Below are 27,963 nucleotides of genomic sequence, written 5' to 3'. Positions count from 1 at the left end.
CACTTTAAAAGACCCCTTAAAAACATAATTTAAAACAGTTCTACAAGTTAGCCCACTAAGAAGCAGCGTCTTCATTAGTAGCACCTGTTCTTAAATAAAAGTTGAGCAGTAGCAGCAAAACTATTCAAAATAGATAGTTATTCCATTCTAATGGAACGTCACCTACACATTTTTTGTTGCAGTAGACATCTTAAAGAACTACACAAAACCTTTGCAATCTTTGAATGTGACAGATCCACTATAACAAAGCTGTAAATATTTCTTACGCTAAATGAATGCAGCCAGCATCATCATAATATTAGCAATATTATTTTTAAAGTAACTGCACATCAATATGTCATGTGTTTGTAGAGTCTAGTAAGTATGCAAATTTTCAAAACATGTAAAGTTATCAGCACCATCCTGTATTAAAGATGTGGTGCAAATTCTGCAAAGGTGAATATATACCACTGATACAGCATTTGCTATGAAAAATTCAGTCGATTTTAGACACAAATATAAATAAAAAAAAAGTTGGCACATTCAGGAATTAAAGTGTCTGTGTTCAAGACTGTTATTTTAACATTGCCCTCAGATAAATGCTTTGAGTCTGAAGAAGCAAGTTGTATGAAAACGTTTCACATTAGTTAGGTTCTGGCGTTGTGCTTTTCCCCCACTACATGATTTCCATAGGCTCATGCACTTTGCACATCAGCAGTGTTCAGCAACTTTTGCGCTGCCGGTCAATCATTTGGCACATAAAGGTAAATATCAACTCTAAACAAAGAGGGCAGAACCTCTGTGAAGATTTGTTTCCTTTGTGGTGGTACAGACCAGCTGATATGTCTCCTCTCATTCCTTGTATGCCCGTGTGGGGGATGTGCCTTTATAGAAGATGTTTCTGGTGTTCTCTGGACTGCTCCCTCGTTCAGGGATTAAAATGATGTTACCTTTTCTTCGAAGTGTTGAGTCCCTGCTAGAAGAAATGGACAGGGTCTCTGAGCCAATCTCACTTCCTTCCACTGGTGTGACTCTTATTGTAGTGATACCATGATGGTGATGCTCGGTGTTATCTATATTGCTTCTTTTCCTGTCACCTGACCCATAACTGTCTTTTAAGGAGTCACAACTCTCAGAATCTCTGTTGAGATCATTTAATTCATATGTCTGACGAAGGGTGACTTTTTCGGGTCCTTTCCATTTCCATGATCCACTTCCTTCACCTTCTGATGGCATCTGAATTACAGGTCTGTTATTTTCGGGATGGGCCTCAACTCTGACAATGCTGCTTGGCTCATGGTCTGTCAAGGTTTTGTATCTGATGGCTCCAGTACAAGTGACTGTGCTTCCCTCTGAACTCTTTGGACTGCCCTGAAGCACTCCTTGCTGCTTAGACATGGCTATTACTTGCATGATTCTTGGCTGGCTGTTGCTTCTACATGCGACACTCTTCTCAGCAGCTTTCAGCCATTTAGCTCTAGCTGAACTGCTTTTGGGTGATGTGTTCACATTCTCTTGAGTCTCTTCAGGAATATGTACTAACTGGGAAGAGCCAGGACGTGACTGAATAGAGACCCTTGGCCCACCAGAAAGACCGGAGTTGTTACAACCTGGTACACTACCAGGTTGAATTTTCAGGTATTGGCTACTTGGACCATGGTGATCACCATTTACACCCACTCTGGAAGGCTCTGAGCTTGACCTCATTTCTATAGCCCTTGGTGGTGACTGGCCAGATTCAGTCTCTATTACTTGCAGTGACAGCTTACGGCTTTCATTCTTATTCTTCCACTGGGAAAGCAGCTGTTTGGAGCGGGCAGAGTCCATAGATGCATGAATTGTTGCATTTCGTCTTGCTGGATCTTCCAAGGATGGTGTGTTGACTCTTGGCAGAGTGTTGCTGAAAGTTACCATGTTTTCCTTTCCCATTGGGCTTCGTGGTGTTATGATTTCTACATCAGCATTTGCTCTCTTGATGTTAGTCAGAGAACCTGAATCTCTGTGGTTTCTATTAAGGATGCTTTCTGAACGGTGAGAGACAATGCCATCAGTGCTGCTACCGTTTTTACCTGGCAGGATTCTATTGGCATCTTGACTGAGGTCTGTCAAGGACCTTAGAGGTTCTCTGTGAAAATTCGGGTGAAACACATTCTCCTCACTCGGCAAGAAGTTCCCCACAGCATACAGGCCCTGATATTTGAACAGAATCATTAACAAGTAGTTATGAAAAAGAGAGAGATTTTTAGGTATCTTAACTACATTCTTCTGTCTTAAATATTGAGGGATAGAATTAGACCACTTTAACTGAGAGTTCCTTCCAAGTGTATCCTTATCTTTATATTCTAAATTCTCTATATATTCTCAATCTGGTAGGTAGAGGTCTTAGTAGGATAACAAGGGAACATATTTCTTGGAAATAAACACTTAAGGAAAGTATTTAGCCTCCAGTAGTGCTCTTCTTATTATAAAACAACAGATAATGCTGAAGAAAGAATATTTTGTTATGAAAATATAAAACTAAATATTTGTAGTCTACTGCGTGAAGCTATTTAACATCTACAATACTGTCTGCTCTGATTTAATGAATCTTGTTCCAGCTCAAGTTGTGCCGTGATTGTGCCCTTTTCCTGCATAATAACCATGTAGTACAATATCTACACGATAGAACAATTTATCAGCTTTAAATCAAATGCATTCCAAGCTGTGCATATCTGTTACAAGATTTAATTATACAGCATTTTCTTATTCAATATATTTATTGTAAAATGCTGTCAGTTTAAAGATTCCACTGAGAAAGTGTTCTATGAAAGGCTCAAATGTCTGACTCAATCTTTTAGGTTACTTGATCAGTATGTCCTTTTTAGAGTCATTTGTAGTTTCACCTATCTTTCCTCTTATTGATGTTTAGCTTTAAGTGCAGATTTACTGACCGCTGGGTTTCCGAGACAATGTGCCTTTTAGATGTGTGTTGTCTTCCCCATGTAGTTATTGCATGACCTAACAAAGACCACACTTGTTTGTAGATTTCAAACATGGGAACAACAACTGCATTTATGAGAGTCTGCAACAGCTTAATAATTTGAAATTATATACTCAACAGAGTGCCTTTCTGCTCACAGCATAATCATAGAATCTGAATTAGTAACTTGTGGGTTTTTATTATCTTCTCTGGTTGCTGTCATTGTTGCCACTGTGAAATCCATTTTTTTTTTTCCCTGGTAACCTTTGTAGGCGACCTACATGTGCATTGGATTATTACAACACAGAGAAAAGGGGGACAGATTATGAATTTATTATTATACTAAAATTCATTGTTGACTTCCTTGGGGGCCAAAAGCCGTCCCACCGATTGTTATGACTATTTTATTCACTGTTACATTGTCAGCAGAAGTTCCTTATTGCTCACAGGAACCTGGATTGACACAATCATGTTGGAGATGTATTACAAGCAGCAAGCAGAAGCATCCAACATTTCCTCCAGTCAGATACAAACAAGCCTATCTTACGTGCATCTTTCCAACACCCTTCTGAAGTGCTCCATCTGTTTCAGTACCGTACAGATGAAGTGCAAAGGAGTAACCTGACTCAGGTATCCAATTTCCCTTGCAAAACTTCCCCAAAAGCTCTAAAGAACCACAAGGGGTTGATATTATCTTTGATTTCCTGCAGGTTTAGTAGTTCACTCAGTGGAGTTGCTGTACAATAAACCATTTTTTTAATGTGATGTGAGCTCACACTGGCAGCAAGTACTGGTTAATCCAATATTTTCCATGTATTATGCTTTGAAGTGTGGAGTAGAAAATATGTATCTTAAAGAAAGTGCATCATGTTAGAGCTGTTTCTGCATGTAGTACTAGACTATTATATACCAGTTGGTGCATTCTCTTGGCACTTTGAATTGAAATACGTATTTGCTTTTCCCTGTTTCTTCTTAGAAGTGATTACCCTCAACACCATCATCTTCAGCACATTTGGATTACATTCTTAATTATGGTACATTACCATGACAAAATATTTTCATTTAAAATACCAATACCCTTATTGTATACATATGTTTTATTCTCTAAAATATAACAACATCTATGTATTTACCAAATAGAGAGCAATTCCTCCTCCAATGAGAAAGCCACAGTAAACATCAACTGGGTGATTCTTATATTGAGTGATTCGAGTCAGACCACATATAATTCCACAGATGATAAAAGCAAAGACCAAAAGTGGCTTCAGAAGTTTTGAGGAGTCTGTTAATGTAGAATTGAAGTACATCTTAAAAAAGAAAGAGATGAAGAAGCAGTTACAGAAACTGAAATTTACCTCAGAAGATATATGAGTTTCTCACATCAAATATTTCTTGGACACTTAAATCGCTGTTACACTAATGTTGAAGGTAATCAGTTTAATTTTGTTTAGCAGCCTTGTTAAAATCTACTCAATTACTATAGGAAGATCTGAAATCACAAGGAATGGATTTCTGAAAGCAGAGGCAATGTTGCTTATTGATGTCAATTAGGATAAAGATTTTATGCCTAAATAATTTTCATGCTCAGAACCTAAATGTAAACGTGACTAAGCAGTCCCTGTGTCAGAAACATAGAAGCCAGATGAAAGCAATAACTTATCACCAGATGCTTTAGAGAGCTATTTCTCAACTGGGGGTGAAAATGGGAGGTAAAGGGAGGCAAAAATACTTCAAATTTTCACTCTTTCTCAGGCTGAAAAAGTACTGGCAAGTTCCTGGTATGCGTGCAATTCTATTAGTTTGATTAGTGAGTTGCTGTTGTTTTTCCCACCCCTCTCTGGTTTTATAGCATGAAGGATGGAAAATTCTTTTTAAATTTCAAATAGGTGATCACTCATACATATATGGGCCCCCATGCTGAAGAAATGTCAGTGGTCAGATATGGGAAATCAGCTATAATCACTGAAGCATGTTCTAATATTTCCTGCTAATTACTGGTTTTTATTGCCTTGCTTTGCAGTAGCATCTTTGAGGCCTCAGAGAGTGGTTGTGCCTGTTCATCAATGATGCAATTCTATGGAGGTCAAATGAAACTAGATCATATAAAATGTTTGTGCCTTAATGCCTGAAGTTTAAAAACAATGAGTCAAGTGAAGAGAGCAGCAAAGGAAAGATAAAACATGTAAAGGCTGATTTGAACGGTAAGTTAAAACCGTCACCTTATAAGATAAATACGCATTGCATTTTATATGTGAATAACATGAGGCATTAAATACTTTAATAGTACAATGGATAATGTTGCTTCTTAACAAAGAGTGTGAAGTAGTCACATATTTTCTGTATTCTTTATAGAACTGCTTTTATTTTAGCTGCTGATAATTTCATTTTGCTTTTAAATTGACAGGATAAAAACTCATATCTGTTCAGAATGTCCAGGCAATACATCACTGTAATATGTGCAGCAAATTACATTCTGACTTTCGTCTTATTTAAATGAAAATGAATAGAGTTGATTACTCACCGAAATGTACACTGCTGCAAAGGCTGCCAGGGTGGCATGTTGAGATGGGAATGACTTTCTGCCAAGGAAGGACACTCAAATTATGTTTCTAAGTTCAAATATACTGTGCTAGTGTTCACTTGAAAAAATACACTGGATGATACAGTAATTTCAGCTGGCACTTCCTAGGCAATATATGATCAATCATTAATATTTACTTTCAAGATTTCTTTTCTATCATCTGGAGAAAGAACTAATCTTAATATTTAGCATGGAATTATTTTTGTGTGCTAAGCATGGTAGGTATACTATGAGTGTGAATGAGCTCTAGACTGGATGCTTGATTTTAAGAGGGACATTTCTCTAAATTTGTTTTTATAGATAAATTTCCATAATAACTTTTATGCGTGTTTCTAATTATACAAAATATTTAATGAGTGAACCTGGTTCTTATGATTACTCCTACTGGCTTCACTTGGACACTTTGATGTAAGAACTTCTCAGCTATGTATACAACCTGGATAGTCAGTCCCTACCTTCGTCTTTATTTGCTCTTTGTGGTCTTTTTTTTTTTTTTTCTTTTCTTTTTTAATTTTATCATTTCATAACGCAGTAGGAGTTAATGGAGCGCAAAAACATGGAATGACTTTTTAGATGTTAACAAGTTCCTTTCTGAAGCACAGAACAAGAGTGTAAATGAAAATTTGTCCAAACTATGTGGCAGTAGGCAAAATCTTATTTTTCTTATTTTTCTTCTAAACCCATTTCTTTCTTTTCTTCTAAACCCAATTGGCTAAAAGTAAATTAAATTTAAAAAAAAAAAAAAAAAAAAAAAAAAGGTGAGAATGTAAAGAAGAGATTTTACATAGCAGAGGCAAAAATTTAGCTGGGTGTGGATTCAGTAACAGCTATTCTATGAGAGACATCTAGTTCACGGCTTGCGGAAGCCCTGAAAAATTCTGAGCTCTAGAAGTGAGTACTTCAGATGTGTATCAGTTTACAGCTGTACATTTTTCTCTTTAAATGGCATGGATGTGTAACATACTGACTGTTTTGGTGAAGAAGAGTATGTCTTTCCTGCAGTCACAGGAGCCACTTTCACCTGAGATAGGCTGAAATAGAAAGCTCAGCTTGGGATAAATGCTTCAACAATCATTCAAGGTGGTTTTTGAGAATCTAGCTGGGCTGCATGTTTCTGCATCCATTTTTTCTAGCAGCACTGCAGCTAAGTTAAAATAGCAGAGATTGAAATATAGTCCTTTGCTCTTAGATGTTTTTCTGCAAAGGAGCAGATTCTGGTTTCTAAATTTATTTCTTATGTATTGTGCTTTGTCTGTTCTAAATAATTCATTCGTAACGAAATGTGTGAATGTAGGTCAGTGTGAATGCCACACTGCTGACCTGAATTTGAGCTCATGGCTCCAGCAGCTCCTTGACTCCGGCCAAGATAAAATCAGTATGATTCTTTTTTTCACTTACAGACAGACCAATTTTTTTCTTCTCCTAAGCAAGCCTTTCTCAGTTTGTGTCCCTGGTTCAGGGGAGGGCAAGGGGGTAAATATATGAAAAAAATACAGGCGCATATAATGTCTATCAACTCCTTTACTCTGTGCAGGTTTTAGTATAAGCATATATTTACTTACAGTCTCTGTGGAGTTATTCTGTAGGTTTGATTCTATGAAGTTTGGTACCACTCAGAACTTAGCCTAAATTTGGTGGCATTTTGCTGGTAAGATACGTCACTATGCTACAGTCAGTTTTCTGTTTGTTCTGTTTTCTATTCACATGCTTTTAGAGCTAGCACAGTATGTGCGCTCTGTGTACTTTCTAATGGTGACACTGCTTTTGCTCTTTTCAATTTGCTATCTGTTCATCTAAAATGAAAATAATTCAAGCTAAAAATATGTAGCCTTTTTGCTTGGCTCTTTATTGAGGAGGTGAACAAAGATCTCAAAGAATACATGCCCTGGGCTCATGAGACAGTATATCACTCTGAATGCTCATGCATGAGGAATGCATGGAGGGGGAATAATGATTAGAGAGTCATACTGAGTCAGAACATCAGAAACAACAGAGGATAAAGATCTCACTGGAGATCTGAATAGAAATGATTGAAAGAATTCTTTGAAGATTAACAGAGGAAAAAGGATGAAAGAAAAAAGGTACTGCAGAAAATTAATTCATAAGGGAGTCTAGAGAAGAATTTCTAGAGACAAAATTTCTAGAATGTACAAATTTAAAAATGAAGGCCATTATAAATGTCATAAGAACAAGTCCCTTAAAAACTGAAATTGCTGAAGTCAAATTAGTCTCCTGAGCTAGAGAAGTTATATTGTAACTCCCATACTAGGTGACTGAAGGAAGTACTGAACCAGTAGCAACTGTTGTTTGCTTTGCTGAAGTTGTCACAATTATATGAAAACAAGAATTTGATAAAGGAAAATGACAATAAAATTTTAGTAAGGCGAAACCAAGGGTGGGATCAGGTGTGTCAGAGTATTAAGCAAATATGTTCTGTATGATAGGAGTGAATTTGACTTATTAGTATATGGTTGTCTTCCTAAGAAATAGTAACACAAAAACCCACTGCTTAATCTTATCTGCTACAACTGTTTCACTGGTGTGTTTTGTTTTGTTTTGTTTTAAGTGGTGATATTTAAACAAATATGATTGGAGTTTTTGGAATGGCTGCAGACAGCCAAATCAGGGCATTGTGTTTGAGATGATATCAAAATGAATGAGAGCAATTGAGAAAATTTTCCTTCCTATTCAACCTGTAAATGTGCAGCAGTTTCACTGGGAAACTGTGTAGTTGCAAAAGGTTGCTTGCAAACATCCAGATTCAATGGCAGTATCACAGTAGCAGCAGATGGTTACAAGAGAGAGGTGAAGGCCAAATTATTTAAGCCAAATGAAGATACAGTCATGCCCAGATACATAAATAACAAAGATGGCAAATGAATCAGAGTACGAGCCTCAGCCGACCAAACGTATTTAAGATCAAATAAATAATTGAGAATCTTTAAACGCTAGTGAAATTGGTTTGTTTCAGTGAATAGAGTCAGATTAGGAAATCTGCTGTAAGATACTTTACAGAGTGAGTGATTTCACGGTTCTGAAGTATGTCAACCACTGAAATCAATGTACATAGGTTGCTCTGAAAGTAGTGCCTCCTATTTATTTCCATAGAAACTGCAACAGTTACGAAGAACTCTATAACCCTATTTGATAGAACATATTCTCAGCTACAAAACACTTTTTTTTCCCCCTACATAATCACCACCATTAGCTATGTGTTTTTGTCAGAAATGAACAAGAGCCTGCAAGCTGGGCTTGGAAAAATCTGTACCAGTGGAGGTGACCCATTGTCACCACTTCTGAAATGCACCATCCACTACTCACTATGCTCACATCCAATAAGAGTGTCCATAAACGTTCAGCACGCATCAGTGAATGTCTGTGAGTGTCATTTTTTTTCTGCATAGGGGGATTCAGTAACACACCTTTGCTTCATACACGCTTCCATGTCAGACACCACTTTGTTAGACTGTCCCTCTGCTGCCATCTGTCACACAGCAACAAAATGTAATGGAATATTGGTGGGAAGGTTCAACCTCTGCTAACACTTGCCTCTGATGTCATGGGCCAAAATAATAAAATAGGAAGCATTACTTTCCGAACAACCCCTGTAAAAGCAAATAAACTAGGAAAGATATGCCTTGGTGATACAGACAAAACATTTTAATAATATCCATGTGACAAAAATGCAATGCTATAAGGCATAAAGTTAAAACAGAAACTAGCATCTTGACCTGCACAGAGAACCACAAAAGACTGCAAAGCTTTAGTGAGGTGGACAGGACAGAAGAAAAGAATACTGCTTTCATGCCTGCTAATTGGATACACAAGAAAATTATGCATCTCAGTCAGTAACAGAAATCATCATCATTTCAAACATTCTGTAATTCTGCTGTAATATTATTAGAGAGCAGGACATTTTTAAAAAGCACCGTATGGAAAAATTTTGAAGGACTGCAAAAAAATGCAAAGAAATGTGATATAAATGACTAACAAGAGCTTAAACTGGTGTGGAAAAGACAAGACTGCTATTGTATTCACTGAAGCGCTTTGTGATTTCTCCTTTGAAGGAAAGAAAATAATTAACTACTTTTAACATGCTTCTGAATCTGACAAAGATTTCCAAAGCCCACAGTTGGCCTAATGTCTTCATAAAGAAAATTAAACATCACTAAACAATGCTAATGTTCTCTGCTTTATTACTTAAAGCAAAAAGCAGAACTCATACAGACTTTATCTAGAAAAAGATAGAACCAACCTTCCAGCGTTGATAATATTAGCATCAGCTCCTGAGCATATATCTTCCACAACATATGAGTTCTCTGAGCAGGATACATTTAAGGATGTATAGTTAGGCTTGCAGACGGTCAGGAAATATGGTGCTTGATATCCTGTTGATAGCTGTATAATATCAGTAACAAGAGCAGTAGAACAAAGACCAAACACATGAACACCTAGGAAATAAAGCAATAAAGGTTGTTAAGTTTATTGTATTTATAAATTAAATGAGTCATTGTGTAAAATGCACTCAACATTTTACAGAGATCTGTGGCTCCTGTAATTGGGCTTGTAAGAATTCAACTGTAGCATAAGATCTGTTTCCTTTATGGAATCTTATTTCAGATGAATTCTTTAATATAAAAATTAAGATTATTTATGCTTGTTTTCTTCCTATGGATACTTAATATTTAGTTTTGATGACCTGATATCCTCCAATATATTTTTTTCACAAAACTAAACTATATTGGAGCTGCTTCTATTTAGAAAACAAATTTTAACTGTCTGTAGTACAACCATCTATTTAAGTGGAGCATATGTGCTCATTCTGTGCTTGGATCTGCCCATTGGAACGTTTTACGTTTTAATAACACAGCTGCCCATAGAGCAGTGCTCTGAGAACCTGATCTCTCTTTATTATTAGGGACTCATCAGCTGTCAATAACTTTGGCGCATCTTCACACGTTACATTTCTTGAGTACCAAGTCCTCACCACAATTACAAAAATTTTTCTTTGTCAATGATCTATTTTATGATCCTGTCAGATTAATAATGTCAAATTCACAAAGCAGCTAATTCAACTTTTTAACTGAGCATTTGCTAATTGCTGTTTCCCTAAGGATCTACCTCTAGTTCTCAACTTGTATTTATATCAAATTTTCATCTCAAACCTAAAAGAATGCTGAAGTAATTGTTCTACCAAAAATAAACTGCAAATCCAGGGTATGAATCAAAGATGAAAGTAATGCATCCTTGAGCTTTCTTTGGTGATGGAACAGGATGCCATACTGGAGAAGCTCTTCTTATGGCTGCGACCTACAACCCCCTCTGCTCACTGCTGCTCTTAGCAGGATATGCTTTATTGGCCATGTATATAACCTCTCCTAGCATTGTCTTCCTGCTTGCCAGCCTGTAGACACCTAACATGTAGTCCACCTAGGAAGTTTTCAGTCTGCTGTCCTGCAGCCTGTCTTTGCATATGTTGCCCTCACTGATGAAAACTTTCTGGAACAGAGACAACCTTTCCTTTAGCCATTCATTGGCAGAGGGACTTCATTGTGAGAGTGGAGCAAAGTTCAGCCAGCCTTTCAATCTCCACTTTATTAAATACAGAAATAATGCAATTCATCACATCCCTCTCTATCATTATGTTGCCAGATTCTAGCCCTTTTTCAAGAGGTAGATAAACATGTAACAGAAAAAGAATATCAGGGCTACTGACAGGTTCTAACAGGTTGTTACTGTCATGCTGAATGCTGTATCAGCTGGGTTGAATCCTTTTGATACACTGAAGACAGGCAGGGGAAACTGTGCACTGAAACCATTAAAAGGAAGGCAGTGCAAAGTGAGCAGAGAAGGAAAAGCAAACAATTATTTTAGAAAGACTGACAATGGACTAGAAGAGGAAAGGGAAAATGGAGAACGTAGATACTACTTTACTGAGTGCGGGGCTGCTTTCTTGCTTCCCCTTGACAGTTTCTTCTCACATTTTCTGGCAAAAAAAAAACAAAAACAAACAAACAAAAAAAGCCAGTGACAGCCCTGCAACTGTTCTGAAAGGCTGTTTCAGAAAAGGAAATCTGCATGGTGGAAACTGAATGTACACAGAAGGCTCTTCTTTGTGAGTAACATTTGAAACCCACCAACAAATCTGACAGCTCTTCTAAGAAATGAATTGAAGTTGCATCCTCCTGCATTAATATTGGCCTCTGTTCCAATCCCATTTCTTCTTTTGGACAGGCAACAGTAGAGAATTCCTTCTCCTACCATTATCTGCAACGACAAAGAATCTCTTAATTTAGATGTAGCAATTACTCCTAAGACAGCAGTAGAATTTAAAGGGCTGAAATATTACTCAGACACAACTGATATTTTCCACTGACACGTACATTCCTTGAAAAGATGTATCAATATGTAAACATTCAGTAATTTAGTAATTTAGTAATTCAGGCAATTTAGCCTGTGTGAGGGCAACAAGAAAGTGGCACTGACATTAAATCCAAGCACCATAAAGTTTTGAAAGGATACCTTTTATTTTATTAATATATTTGTGTAAAGCTCTCAGTGGAATTGGAGCCTTGATCCACAGCAAAAATTGGATTCTTCTACAGTAAAAACATAATGATCAGCAATTCTTGCCTTTCACGTGATCCAGAACCACAGCAATATCTTAACTCTTCTTAAGGTGGTTTTAGCCATTAGTTTTGGCCTCATGCCTAGTATTTACTGTCAGCTTCTAATTATGTGGTAGCCTAATCTTCCATAATTAATTAATTTGGCTTGGATTTTAACCAGGTCCACAGCAGTAGAATAAATTCTGTCCTTATGCTCTGAAAAGATATCATGACTTAAGACACAGGCAATTGTAAACAGAAATAAGGAGAATATAAGTGAAAACACAGTGTTATTTGCTGGAAAATGTGGATCTATTTATAGTTTTGCAGTCTCAGGTTTTATTGTTTTTCCTGTTAAGTATTGCAGCTTGAAAATTGTGCGGGGCTTGTTAGGATTCAGAAAAAAATGATGTGTTGAAATATTCAAATGGAGGGGGAAGTTCTCACCACTACTAGAAAAAGTCATAGTCTGTCAGCAGATGAGAAGTAACGTAGGCTTTGCACAGGGCGTACAGTACAATTAAATGCTAAAGCATCTGAATTCAGAAGAGTCTGACATTGTAATGATCCATGTTTCTGCACACTAAGATCTCTCACTGGCATTTCCTGTGCTTTATGAATACATATAGAAAATTTCTCAAATCCCACAAGCTGTAAGACATATGCCAATAATACACGTGGTAATTTTCTGTATTATTTTTGGGCTACAGTACAGACCTGGTTAAAAGCAGTTGCTACTCATTAATAATGTATCACCAAGCTGCTCATATTCTGACAAGAGTTTCCGTTCTGCTGAAATCATCTTCTCCCTTTGCATGAGCCATTAAACCAGTCTCCTTCTGTCTGCTCTTAACAACTAACTCTCAATTCAGATGTGTCCCAGTGCAGTTTGGGAGAATGAAACTGAGTTCACAGACAAGGCTGATACACCTTACCGAGCAAAGCTAGTTCTAAAAAAAGTGATATGTTCAGTGCAGTAAACTTAAAGCTGCCAATAAAATAATAATAAAAAAAAGTGATCTTTTAAAGTGTTGTATCAGTTTCTTATGATACTCTGTCTGTAAACAGTTATTAATATTGTACAGCATTAATGAATGATTATAACTATTTTCACTCAACTGTTGATGCTTTTTCTTAACTTAGTGCCTGCAGTTAGGATAGTGTAAATGAAGTGCTACAGGGAATGCTCTAAGAGCTGTGCATCTCCTTTTGCTATAGGAGGATAAAACTGAAATTAAATTCCTAAAGTAATTAGTTTGGGTGATACCCTGCAGCCTAACTGGAGACAGAGCACTTACTTTCTTTATGCCAACTGGAACCCTGTTCAAAATCTTCAGTAACTAATGGTGCACCTCAAACTTACCGTAATTGATGGTCCAGCAAAAACCAGACTAAGCAACATCAAAAAGGGAACTGCTTCTTGTGTAGGTTCAATATATGGCATACTCAGACTCTTGTCATAGCAATTAAATCCAGAGTGAACTGGCTTGAAGACATCAGTAAGTTCAAGAAAATACAGGCTAACAACAGAAGATGCCAATATGGGCAACTAGAAATGAAGAAAACAAAAAATTATAGAATAGCATTGTATTTGCAGAGACAACATTCTTAATAAATCACTGTAATGTTTGCTGTTTACATCCCACTGCTCCTTACTATATTTGTTTTACCTTCTATAAATAATCAATTCTCTAGAGATATTATACTGTTCAGTTGATATCAAGTAACTCTGTTGTCTACCAAGCTATTTAAAATACCCATTCCAATTTTCAGCCCAAATAATTCAGCATTTTCATCCATGAATCATTAATGGACAGGCTTTAAATTTAATTTCGTTTCAATTGTTTCAATTTTTTCAATTGTTGTTTCATTTTAACAACAATTGTTGTTTGTAAGTACAGTAGTGCAATCTCCTCTGTGAGGTGTCAGCTTTCTGCTGTTCATCCTCACCCTTTTTGGTAATTTAGTTGCCATATATATGGCAGTATTTATACCCAAACCAATTTTTATTAAGATTCACAGTAAAATTTAAAGAAAAATACAAGATAATAGAGTGTTTTGCCTTGGCACATTCATTTTGTAATTCCATCAAAAAGCAATTACTTTTGATAAGATTCAGTCTGTGTAGAATATGATGACTGTATTCACAGTTCTTTTATCCTCTAGCTACCAGTGAATTTAACTTTCACAGTTGCTTACAGTAATTTATTAAGACTTTAGTTAGCTTTCCTGGGGTAAATTTACCCCAGCTTACCACTATCTTCTGAAAACACAGATGCAACCAGTAATTCTTACAAGAGAAGCAATAGCAAAAAGACCTTTTGAAGCCATTGGGTGATAAATGAGTAGATAGGGCAGCCCCTTCCCTAGGATGGCCAGTGGGAAGGGTGACTAGTAGCATGTGCGATTTCTCTGCATGCTACTAGTGAATGCATAATAAATGATCAGAATTTTTGTTTGTTTGTTTATCATTTTCCAGAGTTCTCAGTCAACAAGGCAAGGTTGCAGCCAGTACCTGTGCCTCCTCTGCAATTCAATGACTCCCTTCGTGTCTGTAATAATAAAGGTACCTATGGATAATGTTAACTGCCTGTCTGCTTTCTTTCCTCTTTTATTTGTATTTTGGCTATCACATTAACTTTTCCTTTTTATTAACTGCTGCTGAAAAGGAGAAGTTTGAAACCACTGAATAAATTTGCTAAGACAGATAGAATAATAACAATCGGATAAGGCTATATCATACATCTTGAGAAAAAAATACTTCTCTTTTACATCAAGCACCTCACATTGAAAGGAATATGAACTCTCCTGACATCATTTCAGGCATTATGAAACTATATTACCATTGCAGTCTTCAGTATTTACAAACAATTAAAATTAATTGCTTGATTAATATTGGTATCATTTATCCCATTTTATATTAACATTTTAAAAAGTGATAAAACTGGATAAATATGTGTACTGGAAAAATGATGAATAAAAACTTAAAAAACTTAAAAAAATGTAAACTGTATACGGCAGAGGGACAATGATTTCTTGCATTCCTTAGCTATTTTCAGGTTTTCAAACCTTGTGATCTCTAAATGTAGAGTTTTTTGTACATAAAATGTGATTTTGTTTGGTTAGGGAAGAAGGATACTTGCTAAATTTCTCTGAAACAGACTTTTTAGTACACCTTAGGATCTGTTTGAAGTGAACAGATTCTGCTATCACCAACAGTGTTTTTCTGAACTGAATCTTCTGAAGGTGAAAACCAGAAAATTTTGTCTGCCGCATTATCTTTGCTCACGTTGATTCCATAGTAATCTTACCTAGGTAGAGAAGCTGTGATTGCATAGCAGGGGAATGTTTATTGGCACCCTAAGTGAAGCTAAGTGCTGCGAACACTGAAAAAATAAGACTAGGCATCTAATAAGTTTGCTTCAATAAGTAGTTTATGTATACTTAATATATAGGTATACTTAACAGTTGGTCTTGTTGATCCTTGTGGGTCCCTTTGAACCTGGGATATGCTCTAACTCTGTGATATGTGCATTGAAATACCGTATTAAAATATATATATATACAATGTGTAACGTAGTAAATACACAAAACGTAACATTGAAATATATATAATAATAATGTGGATACATGTCATATAGCATGACATACATTTACTTCAGTTATGTTGGAATAATTATATAAAATGTAACTAAATTGAGTTCTGCTTCCTACTCATTACAGGAAGATGTCTGATTCTTTAGCTGTATGAATAATTCCTTGATTCTCACTTCCTGCTGGATGTAGTCCCTATTGACTATACTGCAGACCTGCATGATTAGTTACCATGACTGTTTCTAGTCATTATACAGGTGTACAGAGAAAAAAGAGGACTTCCCTAAAGTCTTTGTGCTTCCCATTTTTTTTTGTTTGTTTGTTTTGTGGAACTGTACAGAGATTGTGCAATTATCTGTGATAAGGTGACTCCTGTACAGAAGGACACTTCCCTGATGTGTGGGGTCTGGCACAGTCTCTCTTGTTCTTCCTTGTACATTGAGACTGCAAAGCATTTGAATTCATGCACACAGCAATTTCAGTTCTGCACAGCATTTCACTGTTAAGGTATTTGCGATGTCTTTTATTATTACCTATTTGAAAGTCATACCTAAATGGCTTGGCCAGAGTCAGGGTCCCAGTGAGCTAAATGGCCAAAATGAGAAAAAAGGTCCGGTACCCTTCTGATATCTCTTCATCTAGGCTTCCCAACAGGTTAATTTCCTATGGTAGAAATGCAGGGCAGGAAGATGCATGGAGCACCTTGCACTCAGACTTTCATCTTCAGCGAGTAATCTTCCTTTATTCTGACATCAAGAAAAGGAAAGCCTCTCCTGAGCAAAAGGACCCTAACTTACCCATAAGTCCATCTCTGCTTTGGTTATGGTATTCTTAGGCAAGCAACTGTTTCAAGCAGTAATACTGAACAATCATAAGTAGGTGGCATCTGAAGTGACATTTTATTGTGAATCACTGAAATACGAGATGCGGACACTTTTTTTTTAAGTTGCTGTATGTTAGCTGCAACCATATTGTCAATTACAAAAATTAAGGAATTGTGACAATCCATTTCACTGTCTTACAGCTCCACTACGGGACTCCTATATTATTTCTGACTGTAATTAACCACTCTTCTAAAAGAAAAGAAATAACTCTAAGGGACTATGAATCCCCAACACAACTGCTTACAATTCTAATGAATAGGCTATAGTCAGTTTGCTATATACAGTATGTCAAATCCCACAGGAAATTTTTCCTCCTATCTTCTTTAAGCTATTAATATAAAATTCATTTTAAAAAAAGGCCAGAGAAAATTGAACATTTCTAAAACCTACAAAACAGTATAAGTGGCTATTTAATGTATGAATATTTATGGACTGTTCTCCTTAAGGCAGCAATAGTTCCATAATTACAGACTTCAGCTCCCAACACCTTGAAAATGCCAAATATAATTAAGATGTTATAATGTGTATTGTTTTAATTACAAAATGGAACAGGAATTTTCCTATTCCTAAGCAGAAAAATAAGCTCCCCATATATGTATTCCTACTTTCTTGATTGGCTATTGGGTTAAGATCCTTGTTTAGCGTGTAAGTGAATAAATATATCTGTAAATGTAGAGTTTGACCCAAATAGCCAAATTCCCTTCAGCATGTGAGGGAGTCAGGACTGTAATCAGCATAGTAATCAGCACTGCTGCTGATTTGGAGATTTTTGGTTGTTGTTTTTCCTTTTTTTAAGTAGTATTTATCCTTTTCATTTCGTAATTTTTCAACAATTAAAAGGCTTCATTACGCATTAATACTAATGCATTCCAAAGGCCTTGCTAGATGTAGTATGATGTTGATGATTTCTTCTTCTTTACTCTAGGATGCAATTGGGTTCATTTTTATGTTTGCAAATACTCTTTCACATCTTGCTTTTCCTCTTCTTGATCTGTGTGTTTGTATTACATCCTCGTGGTTTACATGATGTACATTGTTTTCGCACTTTGTTACTGTTAAATTAGTTTTAACAGTTTCCACTTCTTTCTCTGACTGCTGGCGGAGTTCTTAGCAGCCTTTGAGATATCCAATACCAACATATGTCCCAACTCCTTGTCCTACATCTGTACTTCTATATGTTGTACTCTCTATAATGCAGGAATAATAACAGACATCTTGCAAACGAGGCCAAGTCTTAGTGGGGAAATCCTCTTATTGGAGTGAGTCATAGAATCATAGAATGCTCTGGGTTGACAAGGACCATAATGATCATCTAGTTTCAATCCTCCTGCCATGGGCAGGGTCGCCAGCCACTAGACCAGGCTGCCCAGAGCCACATCCAGCCTGGCCTTGAATGCCTCCAGGGATGGGACATCTGTCTCTGAATAGCATGAGGTTGTCCTTTGGGCAGCTAGGCATCTAGGGCATTCAGTTTTGCCTCTGACCTTCCGACAAACACACTCTCATTCTGAGGGAAACATTGAAGTGTTTGCTGTGGTGTTAAACATAGGATCTTTACTATTCCATGGAGTCTCTACAAAGCTCTAATTTCTAATTGAAGGAGATTTCAAATCCTCCCCTTGGAGAATTCCCAAATGATCAATACTTCACTGTAATCAGGTTTTCTCTGCAAGTGTCATAAGAAGTCAGTGGGAATTAGATATTGATAGCGTCCTAAATAACACAATTGAGACAGAGAAGCTCAAACAAAAAAAAAAAGGTGCAAGTAAGTATTACCCTCTACTCCCATCCCTATTTCTACTCTACATTAAAAGAATATGCAATTGGATACAAACATTATTTAAATCTCTATGAAAATTAGTAGATTCTACAAATTTTCTTTCCCTAAAACTGCATGCTTGTAGTTACACATCTAATTTTCACTTTTGCCAGCACGTAACTAGGCAGAGTCCGTATGTATCTTCAAGAGAATATCTTCAAATCCATGAGCTTTTCTGAGAGTGTAACCAAGGAGTATCACACACTCAGATGGTTAAACGAACTCTCTGGGATGCAGCTTTATGACCTTTTTTTGCCTTGCTTAAATGCATTACAGGTATTACCTCTTTTCATGAACATCCAGATCTTGTCTTGTATTAAACTGTGTTAGTGGCTACCAGCAGACATTTTGAATATAAGTTACAAACATGATTAGCATGGGCTATATTTCAGTCAAGCAAATTGGGAAAAAATGAGATGCCTCTTGTGCATTAATAGGTAGATACTGATGTTTTGGTGCAGTGTGATAACCAGAATGATTAAGTGATTCTTTGAGAGACAGGATGCAAGCACAAAGGCTGTGGAATTTATTTGTTTTACCTGACTATGTATGACAGGCAGAAAAGAGAGCAGCAGGATCTGAGGAATCAAGCCACAACTAGCCAGAAGTGGAATAAAAACAGTATGGCTATCACACATGTCAGAGTGCACTAAGGGGCACTTGGTAGGATACTTGGATATATTTGGAAATAACTTCTAGACTCAGGTGGCCAACGAATTCTTCCGTTGTTAGGTTATTCTGCAACTCTTCCACAACAGGCAAAGAATTCCTGAACACAACGGCGGCCTTTTGGTATTTCTGTTTTCTTTCAATCAGGTGATCAGGAAATCTATTTAGGCAAACAAGTAAATACACAGAGGATTGCCACAGAGATATGACTAATGAATGCCACCAGTTTCTCATTAAATCAATAGCAGACAAGCATTTGGAAGAATGATGGTCTATTTAATAATTATGTTGTTTTTACTGCAAGGCTGTGGAATTGTGGGAGATTCTATTAAACTGTATTATAAATGTCAGTCCTCATGATAAGGACTTCATGGTCTAAATGATAAGGCACAGTAGATGAATGAGACAAAGAGAGGGCTATAGTGGGGTGGAGGAGGCAAAGTATGTCTATTCTTAGCTAGCTGCCAACAGTGATTGCAGCTTTCAACCTCTGTGGCTGTTGTCCTGTTGTACTTTGCTGAGAGCTTCTTGAGACAGAAGGACAGGTTTCTTTTATCCTGTCAGGAATGAATACTGAGGTCATGACTATCATGTCTAAATACCTTCCAGAAATATGACAAGCAGGAAAAATAATACTAGGCAAAATGCTGCCATTTTTTCTTGCTTTTTAGAACCCACGGGCTACTTTGTAGGATCCCCAGTGTGGCTTCTGCTTAGCTTCACCAGTGCTCTACCTTTGCCCTTAGTCAGACTGTTGTGCTGAGCTGGGATTAAGACCAAGCACAAGCTTAACTGCATTGCAAACTGGGATGTCATGAGGACTTCTTAGAGATGGTACAGAACACAGGATGTGTGTAGAACAGGGAATCTGTTTAACTTAAAAGTCAGATTTGTAGATTTTTTTGCTACGTTCTAAAAAAATTCTCGTATACTCATGTTTGCAATATTAGACATTCAAGCTTTTCAGAAGCTCAGATTTCCATGTGTATAAAGGGTGTTTTGTTTTGTGCTTTTCTGTCTAAACTTCAGTTTCTGCTGTTTCTTGTACTTGATTTTGGATACAGACTTCATGTAGTCCAAAGCTAGGTGTAAGGAACTGCCTTTTCTCTGAAGAATTTTTACCTAACCATTGTCTATGCTTTGTGAAAACTAATTGCGGAGACATTATGTGGTCTTTCTTCTCCCATATTAACTCTATTGGATTTAATTTTGACTCACAGCTTAGAATCCCAGGTGCCATTGAAATCTATTATCATTACCATTTTGGAAAATTACATTATGCCTATTTCCATCATTGATTTTAGAGTTTAATTGAATTGTTCTGTGACTACCAAATTAGAGTGTAGCTTTAGAAATACAGCAGATATCCTTGTGCAGCTCCTAAAATCTCTTCATCTTTTGCCAAATGTTGATGGAAAACCTCTCAGCAAAGCGTAAGACCAAAAATAAAGTTGATACATAAGTGATAAAATTTACATTTTCCCCCTGTAAATTTAAAAGTCAAACTGATGTATAGTAATTCTAAAAGGGCTTATTTCTCAATCTAAAATAATTTTAAAAATATTTCAGCTTAAGTATATGAACTTAAATGTGAAATAAACTCTTAGACAGAAATTTTACATCACGTGAAAAATACCATCAACGTATTCATCTTCAGTGAGAGTTCAGAAACAGTTGATGATTCATTATTACTTATGATTATTGTTAATTATGATTATTTATTAGTTATAATCAATGGGTAACCACAGTGAGATTTAAGATACTGCACACCCGCTTGATTTTGAGACTTCTTTTATAGTGGCTATTGTGGAGTTATAGTAAAAACAAGAACAGCAACATTCTGAAAAGGTGGCTTTTTGCAGGTTGAAGTGCTACTAAGTTTCAGCTAAAAGTTCATTCAAAAAAAGAAAAAAGATCTAGCAGTTAAAGCTGCCAGTGTCTACATAATGTTACAATTTATTCTATTCTCCAAAATACACTGTTTCATGCATACACAGGTCACCCTGAAAGTAATGCTGCCTATTTATTTCCACTACAACAGATAGAAAGAGCACAATAACACTATTTGATAGAGTAAATTCTTAGCTACGAAGGACTATTTTTAAACATAAGTTGTGCATTTTTACTGGTGGTGAACAAGAGCCTGGGTGTTGTGCTCATAAAACTCTGCACCAGCAGAGGTGACCCACTGTTTCACAGCAGCTATGATGACATCATTGCTAGGAAAATGTTGCCCACAAAGCCCATCTCTTAATGGCCCAAGCAGAAGCAAGTCAGAAGGCACCAGATCCAGACTATCTGGTGTGTGTGATAGCACAGTCCAGCTAAGACTTGCAGTGTGCCCTGTGGTCTTGAAACTGGTATGGGTTCTGGTGTTCTTGTATTGCAAGAGAAGGGTTGTCATCTTCTCTGGCCTTCTCGGGAAGTTCTAGTCTTTAGCTTAATCAGTATTGTGATATAGCAGTCAGAGTTGATAGTTTATCTGGGTTCCAGGAAATCAATCCAGAAGGATCATCCCTTTCCTATCCCAAAAGACAGTGAACATCATCTTACCCACTGAAGGCTGCATCTTGAACTTTTTCTTTGATGAGGAATTGGCATGGTGCCACTCCATGGACTGCTGTTTTGACTCAGCCTCATAGCGGTGACACAAGTGCCCCTCTACTGCCATCTGTTGCACATCAGCAAAATGTGATGGAATATTGGCAGAAAGGTTCAGCCTCTGCTGCCATGCCACCACCATCTGCCTTTGACATTGTGGGAAATGATAAAATAGGAGCCATTACTTTCAGAGCAGCTCTCATACAAAAATAAATAAATTCTGTGGGTGTTGATCTTTCTCTAGTGGCTCACTCCTATGCTCTTTGGTAACTTAATTTTTAATTTTGGCTGCAGATTTTTAACAATTATAGAAGGAAATCACAGAAAGGGTCATAAATATTTCTATTTTTGGAACATGTAATTGTTTGGAAAATGAATCTCCTCTGATTTCTAACATACTAAATCTTCCTTTTACTACTGGGTATTAGATCCAAAGGATGATGAAGGACTGAAAAGAACAGAAAAGAGATTCTCTTTCACCATGGATGACTTAAACTCTACATTGGCAAAGCAAGTAGCCAAACACAGACGGAGACCTAACATGTGGCATTATTAATTTTTTTTCCAGGACAATATTAGCACAGCCCTGGCCCCTCCTTTACGCCACTCTTTTCTGCTCATCTGCTAAAATCCAGTAGTATGCAAGCTGAACAGCTCTTCTGTAGAAAAGGAAGTGATAGCGAGGATATAGCACTGACGGTTTAGTAAGTGAATGGCTGTTGCTTTTAATAGCAGCTTTCTCAAGTCTCAGACTGGCCCTTAGTATTCTGGGGATGCTGGTCTCCAATGCAATGTTATATGCAAATCTAATGTCTATCCTGTGTGAGTCAGCCACATCACAAGGTCAGCTCAATGAGCAGGCTCTTAAGTGTATTTCTCCTCCCCGTTCCCTTGCACATTGTAGGCTCTTCTGAGAGAAAAAGTAATATACATGTAAAGCATTGTGCTACTTCCACAGTATGGGGATAATTTCATTTTCTACAGTTTGTGTGTGAGTTTTTTCCCCTAAGACTAATTCAAATATAGCAGAAAACCTACTTAGGTAGAAATGGGACTCCAAGTAACAGCAGTATAATTTAATTCTTGCACTAGATACAAACATTTTGTTCTTAGGAAGGAAGATTTAGTCCTAGAGTGCACTCTCCCTATGCACTTATTCTAATCACTGCACTTCCTCTGATTTTGTATCTTGTACAGTCACACCTGTGCACAACTTTGAAGTGAAAAAATGCATAATTTAAATGTGGTGGGTCATGCATAGCTGAAAGGCTACATAAAACCCTTCAGATGTGACTGAGAGGTGGCATAGGGCTACCTTCTGATGTGTACAAACATCTGACATTTCAAACCTAGCTCTGCCAGTATATATTAGAAGCAGAGGGAGAGGAAGTGTTTGGTGCTAAGACACAATGAGTATTCCCTGAATGTATTTATTTCAGTGGAAGTTGATGACCCATGTTTTGCAGGCTGGATTCCTATGGTCATAACAGATACTTGTTCTTTCTGCTCATGCCACTGTTAGAAAAATTCCATCTCCTCTGGGGACTGAGAAAACCTATGTGATCACTCAGGACATTACGTCCTTCAGCATTCCCACATGTGAGACACACAGTAATGCACTAGTGCCACTGAAGTCAAAGGCAAAATTCATTGTGACTTAAGGGGTATAAACCAGGATTTTTTGAAGTGAGAGGGCACAGGTGAAGAGTCTTTTTATTTCACCAAGAATATATTTCTCCTGCCTCTAAATCATGGCTATTCTCTCAGTAATAGAAACTATTTAACTCTGGAAATTTTCCAAATTTGTATTAAGATGGGAGATGTTTCTATTTAATCAAGAAATGAACAGGACGCCTGGGAAAATGTTGGAGTTCCCATCTCTGGAAGTATTCAAGAGAAGTGTAAACACAGCATGAAGGGGTCTGGTTTGGTGATGGGACTTGGTAGGTTCAGGTTGGTGGTCGGACTTGATGGCCTTGAAGGTCTTCTATAACGTAGGTGATTCTATGATTTTTTTCTGCAAGTGTATATACTTACAGCGTGCTCTCAATGTACTCTTCGCTGAAGAGAAACAATTTCAGGGTGGAACTTTTTCTAGGAAGTACTGATTTTCAATATCTCCCATAAGGGCGGACTTCTTCACACATCCCACCAAGCCAGAGGGACTTTCAGTTTTCATTGCAAGCTTTGACTTTTCCAGCTATAGAAACAAAGCTCAGACAACTCATAGTCTATGGAACCCTAAAATGTCACAACCGTAATTAGGAATAAAACAGGCCAGGCTGCCTGGCAGTGCTCATTACCACATGCCTCAGGTAATTGAGATTCACAAGGCAGTATAAAACTATTCAGCTCTCAGGATCAGAGGTACTGCTAAGCAGAAGTCTTACCAGCATTTTCAAATGCCTCTGAAGAATTATTATGGTACAATAGGGTAAATTGATGAGTTTTTATGAATCATGAAATTGAAATTGTTACTTGAAAATGTGTTATGATTTATTTTATAATGCTCATTTGTTTGCCTCTGATTTTTTTTGGAAGATGATCCATCCAAATTTTTTTGAAGCTCCATCTCTTCCTTTCAAATTTTTATTTCCTTTTCATTTCTAACTTTCTGAAGCTCTGGTCTGATTCTCCTTTTGCATTTCTGTGTAAATGAGAAATAGCTCCAGTGATAGCATTGATTTTAAAAAGGGCATATTGGTTTTAAGTTATAAATCTGCTGTATTAAAATCTGCTGGTTTGATATTTTTGAAGTAGACGGAAATGAAAATTGGGCCCAATAATTTTTTTAAAGTTAACTGTCAATTGGACTGCTTACATTTTTTCCAGTTATTAAAGTTGCTGCCATTAAACACTTTCATTTATTTGTTAGTCTCATACATATTTATTCATAAGGATCATAAGGGCAGGAAGACCTCAGTGTCAGAGCTGTATTTGCCACTATTTCTAAATATCAAATCCCTCTGAAGCAGAAAACCTGTCTTTTACCTGTTCTTTTCTCTCTCATGCCTGAAATAAATCAGTTAATAGTTATTTTTCCTCTTTCATTTAATCATATACTATTTTCTTTGGAATTTTCATTTCTTCTTTGTCGCAACATAATTTTTTCTCAACTTTTGTATAGTGTTTGAGAGAAAAATACTCTGTATTTTACAAATACATCGTAACTTATTTTCTAAACAAGTTATTTTTTCTTTAGCCTAGATTTTCTAGGTCCTGATGCTATATGGGAGACAGAATACTGTTTTTTTTTGTTTGTTTGTTTGTTTGAAGGTGCAAACTTAATTTTCGGTGCTTATTCACTGCAATTTGTAGTGAGGAGGGACTTTCTGATACGAACGGAACACGCAAAATGGAAGTGAGTGGGTGGCAGAGGGGGAAAAAATGACAGCAATTAGAGGAATGAGCTAAAAATCTCGTTTCTCATCATAATTTCAACTCCATAATATTAAAAGCTTTGAAATTGAGAAAGCATTAATCAAATTGGGTAAGTTTTGTTTTTATTTATTTGGCCTTTGTAGGATCATAACTTCCTGCTCACAAAGGAGATCTATATTACATAGCAGTATCAGTCAAATCCCTCTGTCAATTACACTTGGGAATTTCTAATGCCAGTGAAATTATATTTTATTTAATCCCTTTATGGAAGTATAACTCAGTCTTCAGTTCTCCTTGAGCCAGTCACAACAGAGGAATGTAAGCCATCCTTTCCTTTTTCTGCTGCTGCTTGTGTGATGGCATCTGCCTCTGCTGCGAAGCTCCAGGAAGGCATTGACATCAGTCTGATCGGAATTAGTGTGCATGTGGGTAAATTCAGGGTAGGTGTACATAGGAAATACAAACTGTTTAAGTACCATCTGAATTGCTGCCACCAGTTCACTCAAATGATTTGTGTACTCACCTAAAATGTGGGAAATTGATTTAAGTCCTCCTGCTCTGCAATGGGAGAGGAACAATAGCTCAAATTTTCCTAGTTAATGGATAGGCTCAGGTGGATGGCAGGTTTTTTTCCCCTCCTAATTGTTGCTGTTATTTGTATTGAATACCTAAATGTTCACTGTCTCAAGAGGGGGCATAAATCTGCAGTTCGAGAGTTAGAACTCACTTCTCAGGGAAAAGGGCTCCTGCAGCTTCTAAGTTCTGTTCCTGTGAAGGAGTCACATAGAAGTCCTAGCAGTTCATTAGTAGCCCACTCTTAACCATGAACTCTGACTCCCTCTCAGAACAGCAGGGCACCGAAGAGGCTTTGCAGCACTGATCTCCCCTGCTTTTGACTTCTAACTGTAGGTGACCTGTTGAAGATTTTTAGAACATAGAATGGAGAACTCATCTGCTTCTTGTGGGAACAGTACAAAGAGCTCAGTCTAACTTCTGCACTTCTTGCAGGATCATTTGCATTATTCCTTGTAACAGCTACAGGGAGCTTCTAGGGGAACTGCAAGTGTGGGATTAATATTATAGAAGGCAACTCTTGTGAGCAGCAGGGACACATTTTGTAATTCACGCTCTGTAATTCATCTTGTCTTGCTGCAGGCCAAAGCACAGCCCACCAAACAGTGTGGTTCTGTTGTGTCTTCCAGAATCTCTACATTGTGCCTACATTGTATCACCGTCATTCCCAAGATGAAGTCTAGTAATTTCTCATCCTTTTGGATTCCCTGAGCAACAAGGATGGCACAGAGTTAGGATGCCCCCTGACTTTGTAGGAACTTTTCCAATTTTCAATTCTCCCTTCTATACAAAGCTAATATAAGTTGTATGACACAGCAAACACCTTTCATCAAAGAGTATTTCTTGAGCAGGCCTAGTACAGTGATAGGGTATGCATGATGCTTCCATATGAGGAGCCTGTGCAAAGCTTTCCAGTGGGTGCTGTTTACTTTGGGTTATCTCCCGGTCACGTCCAGGTGCTCAGGGAGGGAAGGGGATAGAGCATGTGTTATTTGAAACTCCTTCTGGTATTTATCTTCTTTACCTTCCTGAGAACCTCCAAAGCCCTTCAAATGTACCTTAAAGTAATTCTTTCTCTGTATTTCCTCCATTTTTTAAAATTTTATATTTTATTGTTTTTATATTTCATACATTATGTACTGTATATGTGTTCATATCTTTATTTAACCTACCAGTTATAATTAATTCTTATACCATATTTTACCATTAAATTCTTTACCATCTTGCCCTGAGATATTACACGATGCCTCACCGTGCCTCAGTCGCCTTCCTATTAATGAGGTCATCTGAAACACTGTGCTCAATCCGTAAACTGTTTTTACTCCCTAAGCTTAGCCCATGCCTACCTGTGATCTTCTAGCAGCACCTACCCGGCTGTACGCCAGGCAGCATAATGCCTGCAAGCGATGCACGGAGCAGAGTGCCTCTGCAACTGCACCTGCTACCAGCTGAGCAGCCATAGCAGGTTTTGCTCTTTAAGATGTGCACAGAACCTCATTCCATTCTAGCCCGTGCATTTTTAGCTCTATTAGAGATAGCACGTAATCCAGGGGTTGACAGAAAGACGCCACTGATCATCATATTAAGAACATTTCCATTTTCCTGAGCATTCCTTTCCAAATGTGATTTTTATTCTGCCAGAGAAACACAAGTTCCGTTCACCTAGAAGCTCTTCTAGAAACATGTCTTCCTCTCGAGAGGTCCCTGGGTACACGGCACCATTTGCTTAAGTATCCTTTTCGCGTCCCAGCAACTCTGAGAAATAATTCCCTCTAAAGAAAGCCAGCTCTTCGCGGTGGGCTTCGCCGCTGATTGCGGGAAGAGCAAAGCGCGGCGTGAGGATGCCGCACCCCGCGTTGCGGGAACAGCGCTGAGCCGCGCTCCCTCCGCTCGCGGTGAGCGGCGCTGCACAGCGGAGCGCCCCGCGGTGCCCTCCTCTCACCGCCGCCAGCCCCGCACTCGGAGCCATCCCAGCGCGGAGCCACGGCCGGTCCCCGAAGCGCCGAGCGACCACTCACCTCCACGAAGTAGAAGCAGGGCAGGAGGGTGACGCTGTCCTTGGTCACTTTGCCCTTCGGCCGCTCCTTGGCGGACATGCTGGCGGGCGCTGCGGGCGGCCCCGCGGCAGCGCTCCCCGGCCGCTGGCAGCCGCCCGCCGCGGTCTCCTCCGCCCGCCGCCGCCAGCGCGTCCCCGCGCCGGGCTGACGTCAGGAGCGGCGGGGGCCCGGCCGCTTAACTGCTTCGCTGCGGGGTTCTCGTGCGGCCGCGAGGGAGGGGAAGCCCCCTGCAGAGCCAGGGGAGCTCTGGCTGCAGCC

The 27,963-nt window shown here is 38.0% G+C and overlaps 1 protein-coding gene across 1 annotated transcript; it reads right to left on the bottom strand.

Moving 5' to 3' along the window:
- Window positions 1-831: 831 nt before the first annotated feature.
- Window positions 832-27,744, bottom strand: PLPPR4 (phospholipid phosphatase related 4; the record flags this gene model as incomplete). The annotated part of the gene is made up of 7 exons (XM_079535651.1): window positions 832-2,169; window positions 4,072-4,245; window positions 5,460-5,517; window positions 9,775-9,970; window positions 11,657-11,786; window positions 13,491-13,676; window positions 27,667-27,744. 7 exons carry the CDS (start codon window positions 27,742-27,744, stop codon window positions 832-834), a joined length of 2,160 nt encoding a protein of 719 aa, XP_079391777.1.
- Window positions 27,745-27,963: the final 219 nt, after the last annotated feature.

Source organism: Tetrao urogallus (assembly GCF_951394365.1).
Source record: "Tetrao urogallus genome assembly, chromosome: 5".
NCBI lineage: Eukaryota > Metazoa > Chordata > Aves > Galliformes > Phasianidae > Tetrao > Tetrao urogallus.
Note: the sequence above shows the minus strand (reverse complement) of the source record. Positions and strands in the feature narration are given on the sequence as shown.